The sequence below is a fragment of the Melanotaenia boesemani genome, chromosome 2 (genome assembly GCF_017639745.1).
Source record: "Melanotaenia boesemani isolate fMelBoe1 chromosome 2, fMelBoe1.pri, whole genome shotgun sequence".
Lineage (NCBI taxonomy): Eukaryota > Metazoa > Chordata > Actinopteri > Atheriniformes > Melanotaeniidae > Melanotaenia > Melanotaenia boesemani.
The window spans coordinates 33824852-33843351 of NC_055683.1; the positions used below are offsets into that span (position 1 = coordinate 33824852).

General features: G+C 39.1%; 1 protein-coding gene across 1 annotated transcript; it reads left to right on the forward strand.

The window, feature by feature from the left end:
* Window positions 1-961: 961 nt before the first annotated feature.
* Window positions 962-13046, forward strand: kmt5c (lysine methyltransferase 5C). Its single transcript, XM_041967886.1, has 9 exons — window positions 962-1324; window positions 1787-1919; window positions 2885-3050; window positions 3141-3250; window positions 3386-3549; window positions 4418-4437; window positions 4649-4785; window positions 4903-5075; window positions 6209-13046. The coding sequence occupies exons 2-9, from the start codon at window positions 1807-1809 to the stop codon at window positions 11488-11490; spliced, it is 6165 nt and encodes a 2054-aa protein (XP_041823820.1). The 5' UTR covers window positions 962-1324; window positions 1787-1806; the 3' UTR covers window positions 11491-13046.
* Window positions 13047-18500: the final 5454 nt, after the last annotated feature.

Genomic DNA, 18500 nt, shown 5'->3' on the forward strand with positions numbered 1-18500 from the left:
GCTCCTCCAGGGAGGTAAATTACTTATTTTTGATCAGTGTTTATTAACTGAACCATAATTCATAGTTAATAAATTCAGTCAACCACATAAAACAGTTTAGCTGAGGTTTTGTAATTATATTTTGAACAGTGATTACTGCCGCAGGTCATAGCTGTAATGCTTGAGGTGCTTTAAAATATGCAATAGCTCTACATAGGATTGTTTTCCAGTTGAAACATGTCCACACATTAGGAAGATTGTTGGTAGAGGGTATATGTAGAGGCAGGGTATATTTCAGTATATTAAATGGCAAAAAACAAACAAACAAACAAACAAATAAAAAACAAACAAAAAAAAAAAAAACAACAAAAAAACAAAACTGCAATCTATCCTAAAACAGACTTAATCTAATTTCAAGTGAAGGTGTACATTTATAACTTTTAAACAAACCGCGGGTGGGGCCCCTTTAAGTTAAACATTTCAGAAATGCATGTTGAATTCCTTGGCTGAGACTTAAAATAAGCGCCTTTAATTACCGTCTGTAAATACTAAAGTCCTTTCGAAATTAATTGTGACTCCCTAAAAACACTATTCCATCGGAGTGAGTTTCTCAGTAATTACAATCCTAAACAAATCACCGCTAATAATATCAGACGTAGTAACCCTTAGTTACAGTACACAACTTGCGGAGGGACTCGTGCCATTGTGCCTGCAGGTTACAGTGTAGCTCCTGATGGATGCAGTCTCGCTGTGTCCTGGTTCGTGTGAGTGAATCTGTGAAATACTTCACAATAGCTCAATAGAGGCCACTGTATCAGATTAAATACTCACCTCTGGCCAGCATAGTAAATCTAGCGGCATCGGTGGCTCCACCCCCTAAGAATTCGTCCAACCAAACAACTCAAAACACTGCACTAAGTTCAATTTGTAAAATTGCCCTTGACCTCAGCGAATAGCGCAGTAGTGGGCGTGGCCAATAGTAGTTTGGTTGCGCTGGATGTCGCTCATCAACTTTTGCTACAAGACGACCCTTGCAAAACTACTAAATGGTTACAAAAACATTTAAATTTTTCAGATAGTTTATGCTTGAGTGTGGTGCATTTCTACCTCTCTGACTTCAAACCGGGACCCACAACTGCCAGCAAACCGCCGAGTACCTGCAGTGACGAGGAGACTCCATTTTCGTATGCAGCTGATCGGGCTAGCCAACAAGACGGCGGAAAGCTAGCTGCTTGTGTTGCTAGGCTAACTTTCCCTTGTAGGCAACGGAATCCAAAGCAAGCGAGCAGCTTGCGTTAAAATTGTCTACCTGACGATACTTTCGTTGATTACAAAATACTCCCAGGTATGTATACTATCTAACATCCATGTAAAAGTATATTGCTCAGCACATCAGTTCTTAAAACCTTGATTTTATCAACGATGTAATGCAGTTGTATTACGTTAGCAGCAGGCCCTTACCGCTACTTAAATGTTTAGCTTCCTCCCTCCTCAGCTGATAACATAGCATATTTTCCCAGTAAGCTTAAATGCTAAGCTAATGTGCTACTAATGCTAATTGGAACACAGTCACATTTACATAACGTCATTATCCTCTTATAGTTGTGAGTTTACTATATGCGTAACACAGAAAAATATGGAAAACACATTCGGATTGTGTTCCAACATAAGCGACCGATCCAGTAACTAATGTTACATGAATGTGATGCCATTATGCAGAGTGGATATTCAGAAATGCAAAACTCCTAGCTGTTTGTGGTTTGTTGTTGTGGCTTTCATGGCGTTATTTTGACCCTTGTTATTGCAGCATGCTGATGGTGGGAGGCAATGGACGGGTACACTAGAATGAGTGTGAAGGAGCTGTGTGACACCGATGATCTGGCCACCAGTTTGGTGCTGGACCCTCTTTTGGGCTTCAGCACCCACAAGATGAACATCAGGTAGGCTGCTAGTCATGGGATGCAAAGCCAAGTCAAACAGTGTCACAGTCATAGAGTGTAATTGCATCCTAGTGATTGTGAGTAATTTCTGTTTGGCCTCCACGTGAATACTTTGTTATTGTGGTGTTTTCCCTGGCCATGTGTGTGCATGCCATGACATCTAAGCTTTTCCTTGTTGGACATCTTTTTTTCCAGTTGTATAGTACACATGGAATTGAATTACATTAATTTATTGTCCCATATTTGCTCTGTAGAAATTTGTACACTTTGTACACTCCATTTATTCTGTGATATTTAGTGTACTGGAAATGATTGCTTAGCTTGACAAACAAAACATTAACTTAAAAAATAGTGGAAGTGCTAATGCAAGCCCTCATTTAAGAATTGTGTAATTTTGAACTCATAACTCTATTTCATATTCATTATTATATATATATATATATATATATATATATATATATATATATATATATATATATATATATATATATATTATTATTATAGTCATTATACCCTTTTCAGTGTAGGCCAACTTCAAGTGATGCAACCGGATCTACTATGGAGGGAAAATTCTATACTTTGATGACTATTATAGGTTATGTTATTTGAGTTTCAATAAATATTTTGTTGACTATTTTGTCACATTCAGTGTTGAATTTAGTGTAACTTATATTTCTTATTAGATATGCGATGAGTGTTTTACTGACAAAAGATCCACAGGCAGTGATCATTTTCTAAATTTGGACCAGCATATAACTGTTTATTATTTAGTCCTAATCAGTTGTGTGTTTAACTGATCACTGATATACTTTAAAAATTATTTATTTTGATATTTTTAACAGAGAATAATATATATTTTGCACTTGAGGATGTTATCTCTAAAATCTGCATTTAATTAAACCAGCGTGATTGTGTCTGGACTATATTACGAAGCTGTTTCTTATTTACTGTTATCTGTGTTTTAGTCCTCCACCAGAGATCCGGCGTTGGGGTAACCTCAAGGAGACTTTGTTGCGGTTTCAGCGGACGCATGATTTTAACGCCACGTTTGAGGCACTGACCGTAGGAGAACTGGCTGGTGACTACTTCAATGCTTTGGGAAGCCATCGGCAGGAGCTGCTGAGACAACATGTAGGAATAAAACAGTTGTTTCATGGTGCTTGAAAGACTCATACTTAAATGCGAATTTAATAATAATCCTTGGAATTTGATGTGGTGCAGGTTTATCGCTACCTCAGTGCCTTCCTGCTGGATAGTGGTATCAAGATTGAGTCCTGTGACAGATACTCCTCAGAGACTAACGGAGCAAAGATTACATCAACAAGGCATTGGTAATCACACACACTCGTAACATTGTTTTTATTTTTAGACGAGCACTAAATGTTATCTGCTGTTGTTACAGTACAATGTTCCACTCTGGAATTTTTAACCTGTTTTTCTGTGATGGTTGAATTGTTGATCTGCAGGTTTGTAGGAGAACGGGTTGAGGTTTTGCTAGGTTGCATAGCAGAGCTGAGCCCAGCTGACAGCGCCGTGCTGAGGGCAGGGGTCAATGACTTTAGTGTGATGTATTCTACACGCAAGCGCTGCGCTCAGCTCTGGCTCGGGCCTGCAGCTTTCATCAACCACGGTGAGTTTGTTTGCATTCACCATTAATGTTTTTCTCCATGCATGCATAATACATAATCATTTACCAATTCAAGCCTATTGTACCTGATTGAAGTGGTTTGATGACAAGTTTCATGAGTAGAGCACTTCAAGCTGCTGTTACTATGGAAATGACTAATAGCCTTTTTGTATTGCATGACGTCAAACTGCACAGTGAGTTAGCCTTATTTCAATTTACATTGTCATCTAATACAGAGCTTTTGTAAGCAAGTCTCTTTATTTGGTCCTTGGACATGTGATTTGAAGCTTGACTGGCATTAACTGCTTCTTGCTGTTCTCACTAATGTACACTAGATGGTTGTTGATCATATTTGTTAAAAATGTCGTGCATAATAGACACATTGTGTTCATGCTTTTATTAGAGTTCAGACTAAACTGGGATGCAAAGTATTGTCTGGTTAGATTTCATCACTGACATATTTCGACATATTTTTTTAACAACACTCTGTAAAAATGGGGCACTTTGCATAGAAAATACTTTGGCATGTATCTCAAACTGTGTCTTAGTCATACTTGGTGTTGAAAATTAGTCAGATTCTGATTTTAGTGTGTTATCTGTCATAATGACGACAGCACAGCGGTTTCCTGTCAGTCGACAGTCTGAACTGAACTTTAAACAAAAGCCTTCTTGGATTTAAAGTCATTTTTTTCCATCCACTTCAGGGGGCTGTTTCTTATAACAATTTTTTTTAGAGTTAATCGGCTTTGCCTTTGAGCTTTTACAAGATTAATTCAGCATCAACAATTCCTTTTATATGTTTCTGTGATCGAATTAATGACTTGAAATATTTTGTCTCTTGTTTCTTTTTTATTGGCCTTTGGGGCTGAAGACTGCAAACCAAACTGCAAGGTAATCTGTAACGATAATTCATGCACTTTTAAAAGACTTTCCAAGATAAAAGTTATCGATTAATTGTTAAATGCTTACCTGTTAATTTAGCATGTTGAAGGTTGTATTTTTCCTCTTCTTCTTCTGTTTCTGAACTGCTTTGTTGTTGCATCCCATGGGATCAACCAACCTTTGTCTAAGGCAGTTTTGTTTTCCTTTTGCACCTGCCCAGTTTGTCCCTGGTGAGAAAAATATTGCTTGTGTGGAAGTGATTCGACCCATATCGCCAGGGGAGGAGATCACATGTTACTATGGTGCCAGCTTTTTCGGAGAAGGCAACGAAATGTGTGAATGCTGCACCTGTGAGAGGTGTGTCCATCATTTTATCAGGCGTTATCTTAAATATACTGTGATTACACAGTGAGGAAATAATCTGATTTCGTATATTTTTTTAGCTTGCATTTATTTTTAAAAACTTTTCTACAGGAATGGAGAGGGTCATTTCAAACACAGAGGAAAACAGCCTGAATGTGAGGAAACAAAAGACCCTGTAGGCCCAAAGTACCGCCTGAGAGAGCGATATCTTCGTCATCACAGAGAGAAAGGTCACTTTGCTGCAAGGCCAGCAACGCCAGGAATACACGCTGGACTCTTTAAAGGTAACAGTTTTTTTCTGCTAGAAATGATCCTGCAAGAGTCATAAAAGCTTAAACACAGTTGCTTAAATAGAGTTATATAAATGCTAAATATTGTTAAAATGAATATTAACTTTAACCTAAGACAGAGGATGTGCTTTGCTTGCTTTTTGAAAAAGTGACACACCTTCATTAAAGTTCATTTAGCTTTAAATTCATCAAAGAATTGGTTGAGTTCAAGTTCAGAATTAGTACAGCGTCCTGAAACTTGGATTATTCAGAAGAGATTCAAGTCCAGAACACATTTTTTGTGCAGTAATAGACCAGAAACAGTTTTAACTAATGGAATCATTTATGTAATCGCTTATTTGTAAAAACATGTTTACATGTCACTTCCACATAACCAAATTGCCTCATATGACATCAGTATCGGCAAGCATGATTACTGAAACTGTCTGTTTTTTTTGTCTAAGACACTTCTGTCATCTTTTTGTTTTAATCAGTCTGCTTATAAGTAGGATGTGTGTTATGTAATCGTCATAGCAAAACAAAGGATTTACCGTAGAGGATTTTAGGTAATTAGATCTCATCTTCCTTGGGGACAGACAGGGATCATTACAAACATCATGCAAGACCGTTTACAAAGATATTAAAACTCATAATTAGAACATTCTGATTTCTTAAAAGTCATTGATTAATGCATAAATGATGACTGTCGGGTCGTAGTCTTGATTTGGTTGTACGAGAGAGTGCATCTGCTTTTTATGAGCTAACTAGACGAGATGATGATGTAAAAGGAGGGAAAATTTATTGTTTCAAGCGTAAGAGTGGTTCCAGTGGAACAGCTGTCGGATGATACATTAGCAGATGCATTAAGCAGCTTTGTCACTGGGCTTTAAGCGTGAGAGGTGTTTAAGGCCATCTTTTGAAAAGCACCACCCTCCCCCAGCCTTTTTTCCCCCCATTTGATTATTATTTAAAGTTTGCAAATTCACATTTCACTTGACCTAGATGGTAAATGGATATGAAAGAATGGCACCGTGTTTTTAAAAACATTCTTTATTGTTTTCTTGATGGATTATTCCTGTTAACTTCCCATTAAAGAGTGAAAATGTAATACCCTCATGGCTTTTTCTGTTGTCATCTTTCATTCATAGCCATCCCCTCAAGGAACTCCTTCACCCAGCAGATGAGAAGAAATGCCTTGAAGAACCGAAAACTGAATGAAACAAAGAAGTGGAGACGAGAGAAGCAAAGACGATCCGGCAACCACCCCCTGAAATCCTCCACCGTCAAACAGTATAGGACAGTTCCATGTTTGTCCCAGGTTATCCTGAAGGACCTTAAGATCAGAGTGCGGCGCCACTCTGTGGATTTTCTACTGAACTGTAAAGATCCAAAAAGCAAGGAGAGGGCCTTGCTGCTTCAGCTGGAGGAGGAGAAGCCAAAAGATAACGGGCTGAGGCCGCTGAACTCAACCGGTGATGAAAATGACAGCAGTGCTGTCAATTTGAAGCCTTTTACCGTAAATTCTTCAATGCAGGTGACTAGAAAAAGCAGAACTTCATTAAGAAGTGCAGGTCTGAACAGTATGCCTGTCAAAGTGTTGGACAGGCAAACAGTTCACACGAGGACCTCTTCAGAAACAAAGAACATGGTTAGCTGCGCGCAGCAGAAGGAGACAAAGTCCGGTAACGTGGACTCAGCTAACACTACAACTGTTTGTCAACCTGTTCAGGTTGACAAAACATGCAGTGCAATAACAAAAGAAAAGCTAGACAAAGCAATCACAGAAATTCAAAGCAACAAATGCAGCAGCGTTGACTCCTGCATTATCACCTCAGCTCAAAATGGGGCTGCAGAGCAAACAGAGCTCAAGACTGATGTTTCGTCCTCATTAGAGGTTCGTCAGACCATCGCAGATGGATCGAAGAAGGCTGCAGACAATCCAGTAATATCTCTGAAGCAATACGTTACGGTTAGTCTAATAAGGTTATCTTTGCCACAAAGTTCAAATCCAACAAAGCCCTGCAAAGACATTAAAGGAAGGGCTGTGGTCAAAGGGACCGGCAAACTGCCTCCTAAACCTGCACCTCTGACAGAAAAACGAGTTTCCAGGTCAGACATCGGCATGGTGGAAGGTTACAGAGGAGTGAGGGAAGTATTTTTCAAGGCCAAAGATAACGTAAGGAGCCAGCATCCAACCGAGACTGGGGTGGATTTCTCCCATGAAGAGAAGAAGCAGGTAGACAAGGTTATTGAAATACAAATGGTGTCAGAAAAGGAGAAACGCTGCATACAGAAAGAGCATCAGGATGTTGTAAATGACAGTAAAGGACGGAGTGAAAAAAGAAATTCTGCATTGCCTGCTGTAGAGTGTAAAAGTGCTGTGGAAGTGAAAGAGTCTGAAGATGAAGTGGTGTCCAATGACAAAAATAACATCCAGTGTGTTGAAAATCCAGCCAGTGTTGCATGTAAACAGGATGAAGTTCTGAAAGTACCACAACTAGTGAAAAGGAGTTTGCGTAAACAGCCAGTGAGCAGACATGAAAATGTTGTTATAAAACAGGCAAAGGTTCTGCTATCTGATATTTTAAGAAAAGACAGATCCATCATAGACAAACGATTGCAGGGAGATATTGTAGAGAAAATGTTAAGTACCGCAGTCTCAAAAGAAATGCAAAATGCTGAAGGGCAGATGGAAATAAATGGAGGCAGGTGCCATCGTTCAGCACAGAGGAGGAATATAAAAGGACGCAAGAAGAGGCCTAGAGCAAAGAAAACAAAAGCAGACGATAAACAAAGTACCAAGGGATACTTGAACAAAGAACTTCCAGTTGCTCTGAAGACAGAATTAAGTGAGAACAGTTTGCCGCTTCAGACTCTGCAGAGGCACAGCGTTCCACCGGCCACCTGCCTCAACTCACTACCTCATCGGTCGCCGATTTCTGTAAAAGCTTCGACCAACTCGCGTGCAGACACTAATCCACATCCGCACACACAGTCCAACATACCTCTGAAGAAACGCACATTTCGCAGTTCTGTGGAAATAGACTCAGAACAAAGTCTAAATTCTGTTTCTGATCAAGTTTCCAAAAAAGCCCCTGAGTTGAATTCATGTCTAGCGCAGAGGCAGGATCTTACGTGTTTAGGGGAGAATAACAAAGTGAAAAGAGAGAGTAAAGTCAGGGTTAGAACAGAACCTCAGAAGACAACTCCCAAAAGGATCACCAAACAAACCCCTTTCAACAGAGTGCTCCGCTCCAGAGCTAACAAAGCTCAGCGAGATCATCTGTTGAGGAATGTTCAAAAATGCAAGTCAGAGAAGGAAGATGATGAGCTCATCAAGGTGGAGACGCTACAGAGTGATGACATCGCAGAGGACAAACAAGCTGAAGATCCAGATAAAATCCAGCAACGGTGTGCAAAAAATCAAAATAAATCCCAACCAAAAGGTCAGATGGGAATCTTAACCCCCGAACAGAGCGGCTCAGAGGAGACCAAGCCAAGCCTCGACTTTAAGTTCCGATTAAAGAGGAGAAGAGGGAAAGTATGGGAGATGCAAAATGAAAACTTGGCATTAAAAACAGAAAATGGAGATGATTTGGTGATTTGTGATCCTTTTAAGGCCATCATGGATTCTGTTTCAGTTTTAAACATGGAGATGGAGGCAGCTCAGGCACACGTGCAGGCTAGTAAGAAGTCAAAGAACAGGCTGCATCGTTTGAAGCGTAGAGGTGAGAGGATGAACGAAAAGCAAGCCATGATTGTCTCTGGTGTAAATTTAGATAAAGTTTTTAAAAAAGCTGAAACTGTAAGTGAGACAGGTGAATCTGCTAATGGAAAAGTAGATATTAAAGAGAAACTCGAGAAGGAGCATCTGGTTGGAGTCCCGCAAGAGTCTGAAAAATGTGAAGGTCAGAATTGCTCCAATGAGAAACTGTCAATAGTGAGGCAGGAAGCAAAGACTGAAGATCGTTTTCGAAACAACTGCTGCTTGTTTGAAGGTGGATCACAACAAAAGCTGGAGCCGGAATTTGATTTAAATGGTTTTCCGCTACCAGTAATAAAACTCCGGAGGAAGACGGAGGATATTTGGGAGGTGGACAGCAAAGAGGAGCTCCTACATCCTGAGCTAAAAATAGAGCCCAGTATTAAGAAAGAGATGAAGGGTCATATTGTAGAGAAACAAAAGATGGTATGTAATGATATTAGCACACTCAAAGAAGAGTGCCCTTCTTCTCAGAGACTGAACAACAATGCAGCTCCGCTTAAGACAGAGCCCCCGCCATTTTCCTTGTCTCTGTCACCACTGTCGCTGTCTTCGCCTCTTAGTGATAATAAAAGTGAAGTTAAATCCTCGGCTTCAGATAGAATCGCTGAAAGGTCAGAGATGAACAATGGAGGAAGGAAACAGAGGCACAAAATGGACCGAACACGCAAGTGTGGGCCTGTGGAAACACCCACTACTTGCCTTAGTCACACACTCCAACAAATTGATAACAGTCTCTCTCGGCTCTCTGAAGGCTTGTGTTCATCTCAGACCTTGGAAAAGCCCACAGCCTGTCCCACTGCTTCTAATTCTGTCATCCAGCCCCCATCCCAGTCTCCTCCATTCACAACTGCAGATAACATGCTTACTGGTGAGCCCAGCTTCACCAACTGCTGTGATGATATTCTCGACTTTCAGTGTCTAAACTTTGATTATCAGCCACAAAACATACTCCCGTCTTCTCCTTCAGATCTGTGTTCACTCGATCCCCCCACTGATCCTTTCAGCAGCCCCCTCTCGCACAGCCCATCTGACACCTGGACCACTGAAACACCATACCTTGGTCCCCCCAGTCCAGGAAATAACTTTACTAGCGAGGATCTGCAGTTTTTTCCGGGTTTAATTTCTTCCAAAAGTGACTCTGTTCCTCTAGAATGTGAAGCAAGGGATGCCCCAAAAGACAAAAACCCACACAACCCCAGTTTTGGTTTTTCAGCTATGGGAAACACCGAAATGATGGCTAAGGACCGGATTACAAGCAGAGCTCCAGGAGCAAGGCTGTCCAAAGAAGACCTTAAAGCTCAGACCTTTTCTGTTGCCAACAAGCCTCGATTAGTTGGAACATTATCATCTGTTGCATCTCAAAATCCTGTTGCTGTAACTCAGCCTTCTATCAACAGCAAGCCTAGCACCAGCCAAATGAAAACCCAGCCTAACCTCAAAACCCAGGGCCCTTTCCATCGTATGGCCACTGCAAGTAAATCTCAGTTGTTTTCAAGTAATCAGGCCAACATAGTCAAAGGAGTTCATTCCCAAATGTCCAACAGATTCCCCTCTCCTCAACTCTTTTCAGCAAAACATCCCCATGTTCCTGACAGTCCAATTAGCTTTCAAGAGAAACCCTCAACAGTTATCCACAGGGTGCTCAAGTTTCAGGGGGGAAGCCAGAGTCAGAACTTGTACAGTGCACCTTGTGAAGATGCCATGGCTGCTGGCAGCCCCACTATCACATCCAGGACATTTTGTGCAAAGACAGGTGGTATTGAAAGGACTCAGCAGAGTCAGAAATTTGGTGTCGATATGGAAAGTCATGAAAGGGATAACATTTCTGTTAGTGGCTTTGGAAAGATTGTCAGCCACCACAGTTCTTCCAACAATCCCATCAGATCCAACATTCATTTCAACAAACCAGAGTCTTGCATTTCACAATCCTTTACTAAAAGTAAGCTGTCGTCTGCCAAGCAAGAGAGGGATGAAACTAACATGATGTACAAAAACTTCTCTGCGTTGCCAAGACAATTCTTTTTTCCCAGCAAAAGCTTGGATGATTATTCGTCACCACAAGAGAAGAGTTTGAAACTAGACAAACCCACTATCTCTGACAAACCCCAGCCTTGCTACACTCAGCAAGACCCTTTTGATTTCTCCTTTGGCTCATCGCTTTCGCCAATGTCTCAGCACAGCAGCCCCCAAGTGGTCCACAGCACACCACCTAGCACACCAGCACCAGCGAACAAGAGTCAGCCCTCGACTTCAGCTTCTTTTCCTTATGGCTATCAAGGTCCTCCCTATGTGCTCAACTTCAGTGGAGACCATTCATTGACCCTGGGTCTAAGAGATAGTGCTGAGGGTTACCCAGGATTATGCTCAACAAACTACACCTACCACTGCCTGATGGAGCCTTCAGGCACTCAAGGGCGGCTGGTTCTTGAGCCCTGCGGGCCACCGCTCTCTAACCCGTCTTCGTTGGGTGGATTTTCAGGGCTCAAAGGTCAGGATGAACATTGCAGGAAGGACATGCAGCAGTGCCCGCCAGGGGAACACCAGGGCACATCACACTATGGACCTGTTACAACATCACACTCCATGGGTCCCACTAAACCCAAAAGGGTGAGGTTGGTGGTGACAGACGGTACCGTAGACTTAGATCTTCAGTACTCGGATTGATTATTATCAGAAGTCACTGGATCCGATCTCTTAAGATGCTTTGGTTGTTTATGTGATTATCCAGTCTCAGCTACAAAATATGTTTTTGTAAACCTTGCAGGTCAAAATCTACCAGTTATTAAGTCCACCGATTTACATTTTTATAAACATTTTAATGGACTGTTAAAGTACAAATTAATTGTACAGTTTTATGTGAAGACAGACTTTTCTCAGTGTTTTAATTGATGTCTGATTAAAAAAAAAAAAAGAAAAAAAAAAACACTACAATTTCCTTAAAATACCAAATTTCAAGTTCGTAAAGAACACAAAGCGTTAAAATTTACTTGTGTGACATGAAGTTTAAAAGCTACCTTGTAAACAATAAACCCCTCTAACCGTACTGTAACATAGATGTATGAATTTTCTAAATCCTTTATGGTAGTAGAGACAGACGCCACCATCCCTGTTTGCTGGTACTCGTTTTGGTGGGGTTAAAAAGGCAGCTTTGTGCCTCAGTCTTTGATATTCTTGTGACTTTTTGAAGCACCTATTGAAACAATGTCAACCCTTGTTTTGTTTTTTATACTCTAACCTTTTTTCTCACTTTTCTGTGTGTGTGTGCATGCATGGGCAGGTTTTTGGGGATGAAAATGGACGTGTTGTTATACCTGATCACATGACCGTTGCTTTAACATTACTTATTAATGCATAAATGAAAGGCTTGTGCATGAACAGTGTACAGTAAATTGACCCATTCAAGAACGATTCAACTGGACGAAGGTGTGTTTGATGAACTGCAGCTTCTCACAACTGTGCTCTTCGAGTACAGATGTGGACCAGTAGGTTAGAGGAATAGCAATATGTTTCTTTTCAGGCCAGTTGTGCTTCATGAGTTGAGGAATATTATACAACAGATCTTTGTATTGGAAGTTCTCACCACTGGCAGACAATATTTTCAATATAACATGTTGCAAAAAAAATGTGACAATCTCTCGCCCAACTCAGCTCTCTTATTCAGTTTTTCTTTTTTTCCCAAGGAAAGAACAATAGGATAAATTGTGCATTTTTATTTTTGCAGTAGTATTAGTTTTTAGTTGTGTTTGTGCAACACATTTGCAGGTGTTTATAGTGTGACCATTTATTTACTGTTGATTGTGGAGATCATGACAGCATTCCCCTCTTGTCATGATGTGCTGTATGTTGACATGATTTGGCCGGAGTGTTCAGTGATGCTGCACAGCCTTATATTACTACCATAAAGATGTACTGTCTTGATATGTAAAGGCCAATTATTTATTTTAATATCCTCACTCTTGAAAAGGTGCTTTGATGTAATTTATATTTCACATTGATTGTTCAGACTATAAAATGTTTTTGTTTTAATTATTTAATGGGACAAGATGATATTTACATTGAGTATTTAATTTCAGTCTTTGACATCTTATCCAGTTTTCTGATTGTTTCAGAAAAAAAACTTACTCTTTTTTTTCTAACTGGGTGTTAGTCTTACTGGAAGTCTGCTGTAGAAATGTACAAATGTAGCCTATATCATTAAAGACACTTCATTCTTTTTTAAATGTATTGTCTCTGGGTATTTTCTTCAAGTACTTAACACTTTAACAACTTGATCAACCGTTTAGTAGAGTAAAAATATCAGTGACTATAAATCTTGTTAAAAATGAGTAGAAATAAACCTTCCTGATTAATCTCTATAACCTGGTTTGGTCCAGAAACACCAAATTATTTTGACCAATTAACTATTATTTCTATTTAATCTGTTATCTCACCCTTTTGGTAAAACAAATATCAATTCTTATTATTTTGGTTTAAAGGAAAAGAAAGAAATGAAAAAAGAAAAAAATGTCTCTTTTTTTCTTAGTATAAACTACAGGGTTAAAGATGGTGTTAAATATCCATTTTTAAAAAATACAGCTATCACCCGTGGCTCGTAAAAGGGGAAAAAGCAACAAAAATGTTTTTAAAATGACAACCCATTTAATCATATCGTGCATTAGATAAGCATTCTCTACCGTAGTGTGTCAGTTTTCACATTTTTTCATTATTATTTAACTGGGGGCATTGTCGTGTCTGCTTTATGGAATTCAGATAAAAGTTTCAATCAGTTATTTTCATTAGCAGGTAAACAGCTCCTTATTAACTATTTGTTCAGTGATGTGCCGCATGATCTGATATTAGTCTCCAAAGGATTAAAAAAAATATATATATATATATATATAATATATGAAAAAAAACAAAGAACAGAACAGAAGCTACAACAAGAAAAATGTATTTATGCTTGTAAGAACCAAAGAAAATGGATGGAAATGGCCAGTTTCACATAGGCACTACCATTGCATTAACTTCTATTCACCTGGTCACAGAAGAGGTTTTCTTTTCAGTTGGTTTTAAATAATAATAATAATAACAATTTCTCTGGATCATGTGCACATAGGCCACACTACTCACAAAACATTAAGATATATTTAACTTTTGGGGGAACTTTTTGAAAAATGTAAAAAATCAATACTACAATATTATATCAATGATGTAGGGCATTTAAGTAGAACTATGCAGTGGTAGTTCCTTAATCTTTAATGATTTATTGAAACAAAAGCTGCCAACAATGGTGGGTATAACACAACATAAAATGTCTCAGTAACTTGTCGTACGTTAGGTGTTGTCCAGGTCTGATGATGTCAAATTTTGAACAGTATGATGAAGAGGAAATACAAGTTGTCATTGAACCAGAACATTTGGTAGTATATGCATGGTACATACACTTCTTTGGGGTTTTATTTTATTGCAGTTAATCATTTAATGAGAACACAGCATGTTGTGCAATAAATACTTAACAATTGTACATGCACATTGAAAAGTTTATAGAAAGTTCAACATATTGTATTTTAGCTTCATCTTACAAAAAGCCACAAATGGTTATTGATTTCTGGAATTGTTCCCATGCAGTGATTTCCATAGAAGAATTTTTATTTTATTTCTGCCCAAGAACCTGAAAATTATGGATAGCCAGTACTGATTTTCCGTCATTTCCCTTGTGCAGAGATGTCTCCAGATTCTCTGAATCTTTTAATATTGTGCTCTATAAACAATAGAAAATTCAAAGTATTCCCAGTTTAATATTTAAAAGAAATGAGTGGGGATTAAAAAAGAGCACCCTAAAGAGGCAGAGTCTCTATAAAATAAAGATGGGCAGAGGAACAATCTGCAAAATATTACATCTATAAATTGTGGTGCAATTTCAGAATATTTTCATGAGTTACAACTAGTTCCTCCAGCTGTTTCTTTTAAGTACCATTTACTTTTTATTGCTCCATCCTGACTTCAACACGTTGTTGCAACTAAATTCAAGAAGCCTTTATATTTCCTATGAAACAGTAAAATATCTCATTTAAAATTTGATGCATTTTCTATGTTATATTGTGAATACATTGATTACTTCCATTAAAGTTAAATAGACATTATGTTGAATTGTTAACACAGCCGGAGCTCATCACAGCATACAATCAGAGGAAGATTAAATTACAAGCTGCAGTAAAATGGGCAAAGAAAATAGTTGTTTCATACTCATGGTCCTTTTATTTTTCCTTCGTTTGTGTTCACTCCCCTCCCACTCTAAAATATTCATTTGGTTAATTTCTATGCCCGGGGCAAGTGTTGATCCTTCTTGTTTGAGTGCTCAGTCTGTTTTTCCTCCACCTGTCCTTTCATCTTACAACCAGCATTCTTCTCCTCAATCCCCTCTTCTCTTACAGCATATGACCCACTTCTGCCTTTCTTTCTAGCTCTCGCTACCAGCCAAGAAGCTATTTCAGTTGCCAAGTATAACATATTTCTCATAATGAGGACAGAAAGAGAGTGAAAGGGAGATTATCTGTTACAGCAATGAGGAAATGGAGGGTTTAGAGATGGTACAGTAAAGGGGATTGGGGGGGGGGACAAATAGTAAAATTAAATTTTTTTCAGCTGTCATAACAGAACACAGGCAGGCTTGTTCTGTGAATATTTAAACACCCATTAATTCAGCCGTGGTTCCAGTTTGGTTGCAAAACATGAAGACACGTTCTTAAGTGAGTGCAAATACTCCAATCTTTTATATCTTATAACACAGCACAGGATTATTAGGAGTAAAACTGGTTATTATTTAAATGTTTCCTGACTGATATGAGACAGTTAATGTTAATTCAGCTACATGTATAAAGTCCATTTTAAACAACTTTTTAGTTCACGCTTAGTTTACAAAGTTAAATAAATAATCCGGCAAAACCAAAAATAGGCTGTACTAGACATACTTGCTGTATCTGGCTATTCGTCAAAGAAAACTAGTTAAATTTGACAATTATACCATAGATGTAAGTTATGGTATAATACTGAATATTGTGCACTATATGTGCAATAAATAGCCTTATATAGTGGAGTAAAAAAACTGCATCTTTCCCCTGAAATATGAATTGCAAAGGCAGTCATAACCAAAGCCATTTTTTTAAAAGGCTTACCATTCAAGCAGATGCCCTTTGCCACTTTTGTTTTATTGCTTATAATAAAATATGCCCACTCCAACTCTATGGCACAACAAGTATTTCCCAACCGCTTTTAACCCTGATACGTTTCCACAGTTTTTATTTATTCATTGCACATTTCTGCTCTTTCTTGTGCACATTGCAACTCTATTAAAGCAAAATGCAATGCACATGCAGCCACAAGACGCCATGTTTCTTCTGTTCAGGGGTCTGGGGATTATAATCTGTCATGGGATATGAGCTCTGCCAAGGCAGTTGTAGCCCTGCAAAATGGCTGACTGGGTTGAGTTGCTGTAGGTTTTTTGGATGAGTGTAGAATACTGGAGGCATCATCATCATCAACAGAGGAGTGGCAAAGAGACACAGATGGTTTGTGACCCTCAGAAATAGGCTTGGGCTATACCGAGGTGCACTAACATTATACATTATTTCCCAGGTGACACGTGGCACAGGCTACTGGCTGATGTGTCAGTGCATTAGTGTAAATTATGACTGTAGCAAAACCCTGTATGTCTAACAGAGGAGGGTGGTAAAAATGTCATCTACACAATATGGGATACTGCTCTTATTATTATTGTGGCTATCTTTCTTTATTAAGTCTGACTGCCTGCTATTAAGTCTACTCTGCTGTCTCCTTTTTGAGCCACAGTCATGCTATGTGCTTTTTTGATGAGGCATTGCAATCTTTTTTTACACATTTGCAATTTACAATTAATGTTTTGGTCCAGTTTGAGCCTGATTAATGAAACTTGATACTTGGGACAAAGGAAATAATGCTCACAATTCAGTGCACACCAAAAAGATCTGATATTCCACTAATTTTAAATACTGTGTGTTAAGGTTACCTCTATGTGTCACTGACTGAGTGAAGAGGTGGACAGCACCCGCTTTGTGAGGATTCATTTAATTCACATCCAGTTCTAAATGCATAGAGCGCACAGACGTAATACTAATGAAACAAAACACAGTGAAGGCTTTCATTTTAAACATACGTTAGGCTTTTGCTGTCAATACAACCTGAGTATGAGCACAGGCGGCCTCACCATGCCTAAGATATAATGCATTTACATTTGCTTCCCTCATGAGAGCATGCAGCATTTCTGTTCTATACTTAGGTGCAGGCTGCCAGATTCAATCAGAAATATAGCAGCAGGCATGGTAATCAGTTGAATGCATTGAAGCTTGTGCAGCTTCATTCAAAATGAAAAATAAAAAGGCAAGCAATTTTGCTTGGGGGAATATGGTAGGATAAAACAACACTGTTGTGTGGGGTTAAATAAAACCCAAACCCAGACAAGCCTCTCAAGTTTCATGATAAGGAAGAATATTTCATGAGCATGAAAAACCCTTTGGAAATGTGCTCCAAAATGTCAAACATTTCAGGATAACCAGTAAAAGAGGCAATGGGAAAGTCGGAGACAGGCAAAATTAATCGAAAAAAGGTTTCTGTAGGAAAGATTTACCATCACTGGATTCTAAACTAGGGATTATATTTCACATTTTGTGTAGCACTTGTCAAAATCATCTGAAACCAACCCCAGTGAGGACATTTCTACAGAACATTTTCATTTCTTTCTTTCTTTTTTTTTTTTTTACTTTTTTCTGTAATTCTGGGGCTCTGATATCTTACCAGAATAACGACAAGAGTTCCTTCACATATCAGGAGACCTGACTATTGAAAAGCATTTGTTTGTCTATACACAACCACTCTCCTAAACAGCCTACTTCCAAACTATTAAAAGGGTGTTAGCTCATCAAAGTGAGTTTGACATGCCTCACTTGCCACTGATTGGTATAATAGACTTGATTTCTACTTGCTATTCAATTCAGCTCATCAGTAGAAAGCTCCTTCTCCACCCACAGTCCTTTTCCTTCATCCCCCTCTGTATGATAATAAGCATTGCAGCAGTGGCTCCCCTCATCCTCTTATACACATCTCTTTTTCATTCCTTATTCATATTTCTGTGGGTTTGAGAATACACATGTTGGGTGCACTGCTGCAGATTGCAATGTATTTGATATATTCGTTTCATTGCATAAAATGGGAATTCTTGCTTTAATTGACATGTGTGCTTTTGTTCTTGATATTGCATGGAAATTACTGGATTATCTTTTATGTATTTCTTTGTGAACGTTTGGTGTGTGTATCCCTGCACTGTTGGGTGGATCCCAGTGTGTTCTTTGATGAGAGGGGGGGAAACAACAGATTCTTTTCCCAGCTAAGAGTCTAACTCCAAAACATCAAAGACACAGGGTGAGGAGGAAAGAGAGAGAAAGAGAGAGAGAGAGAAAGAGAGAGAGACAGAGAGAGGGAGAGACAGAAAGATGGAGGGAGGGGTATGCCCTGTATCCGGGTAATGACAGAGGAGGAAGAGATGGAGGGAGACAGAAAGAAAACCAACCAACCAGTACAAGGAGAGAGAGAGAGGGGGGCACTCCGAACAAGCTAAAGGGAGGGAGGGAGGAGGGGAGGACATCGAGCGAAGGATGGGAAGA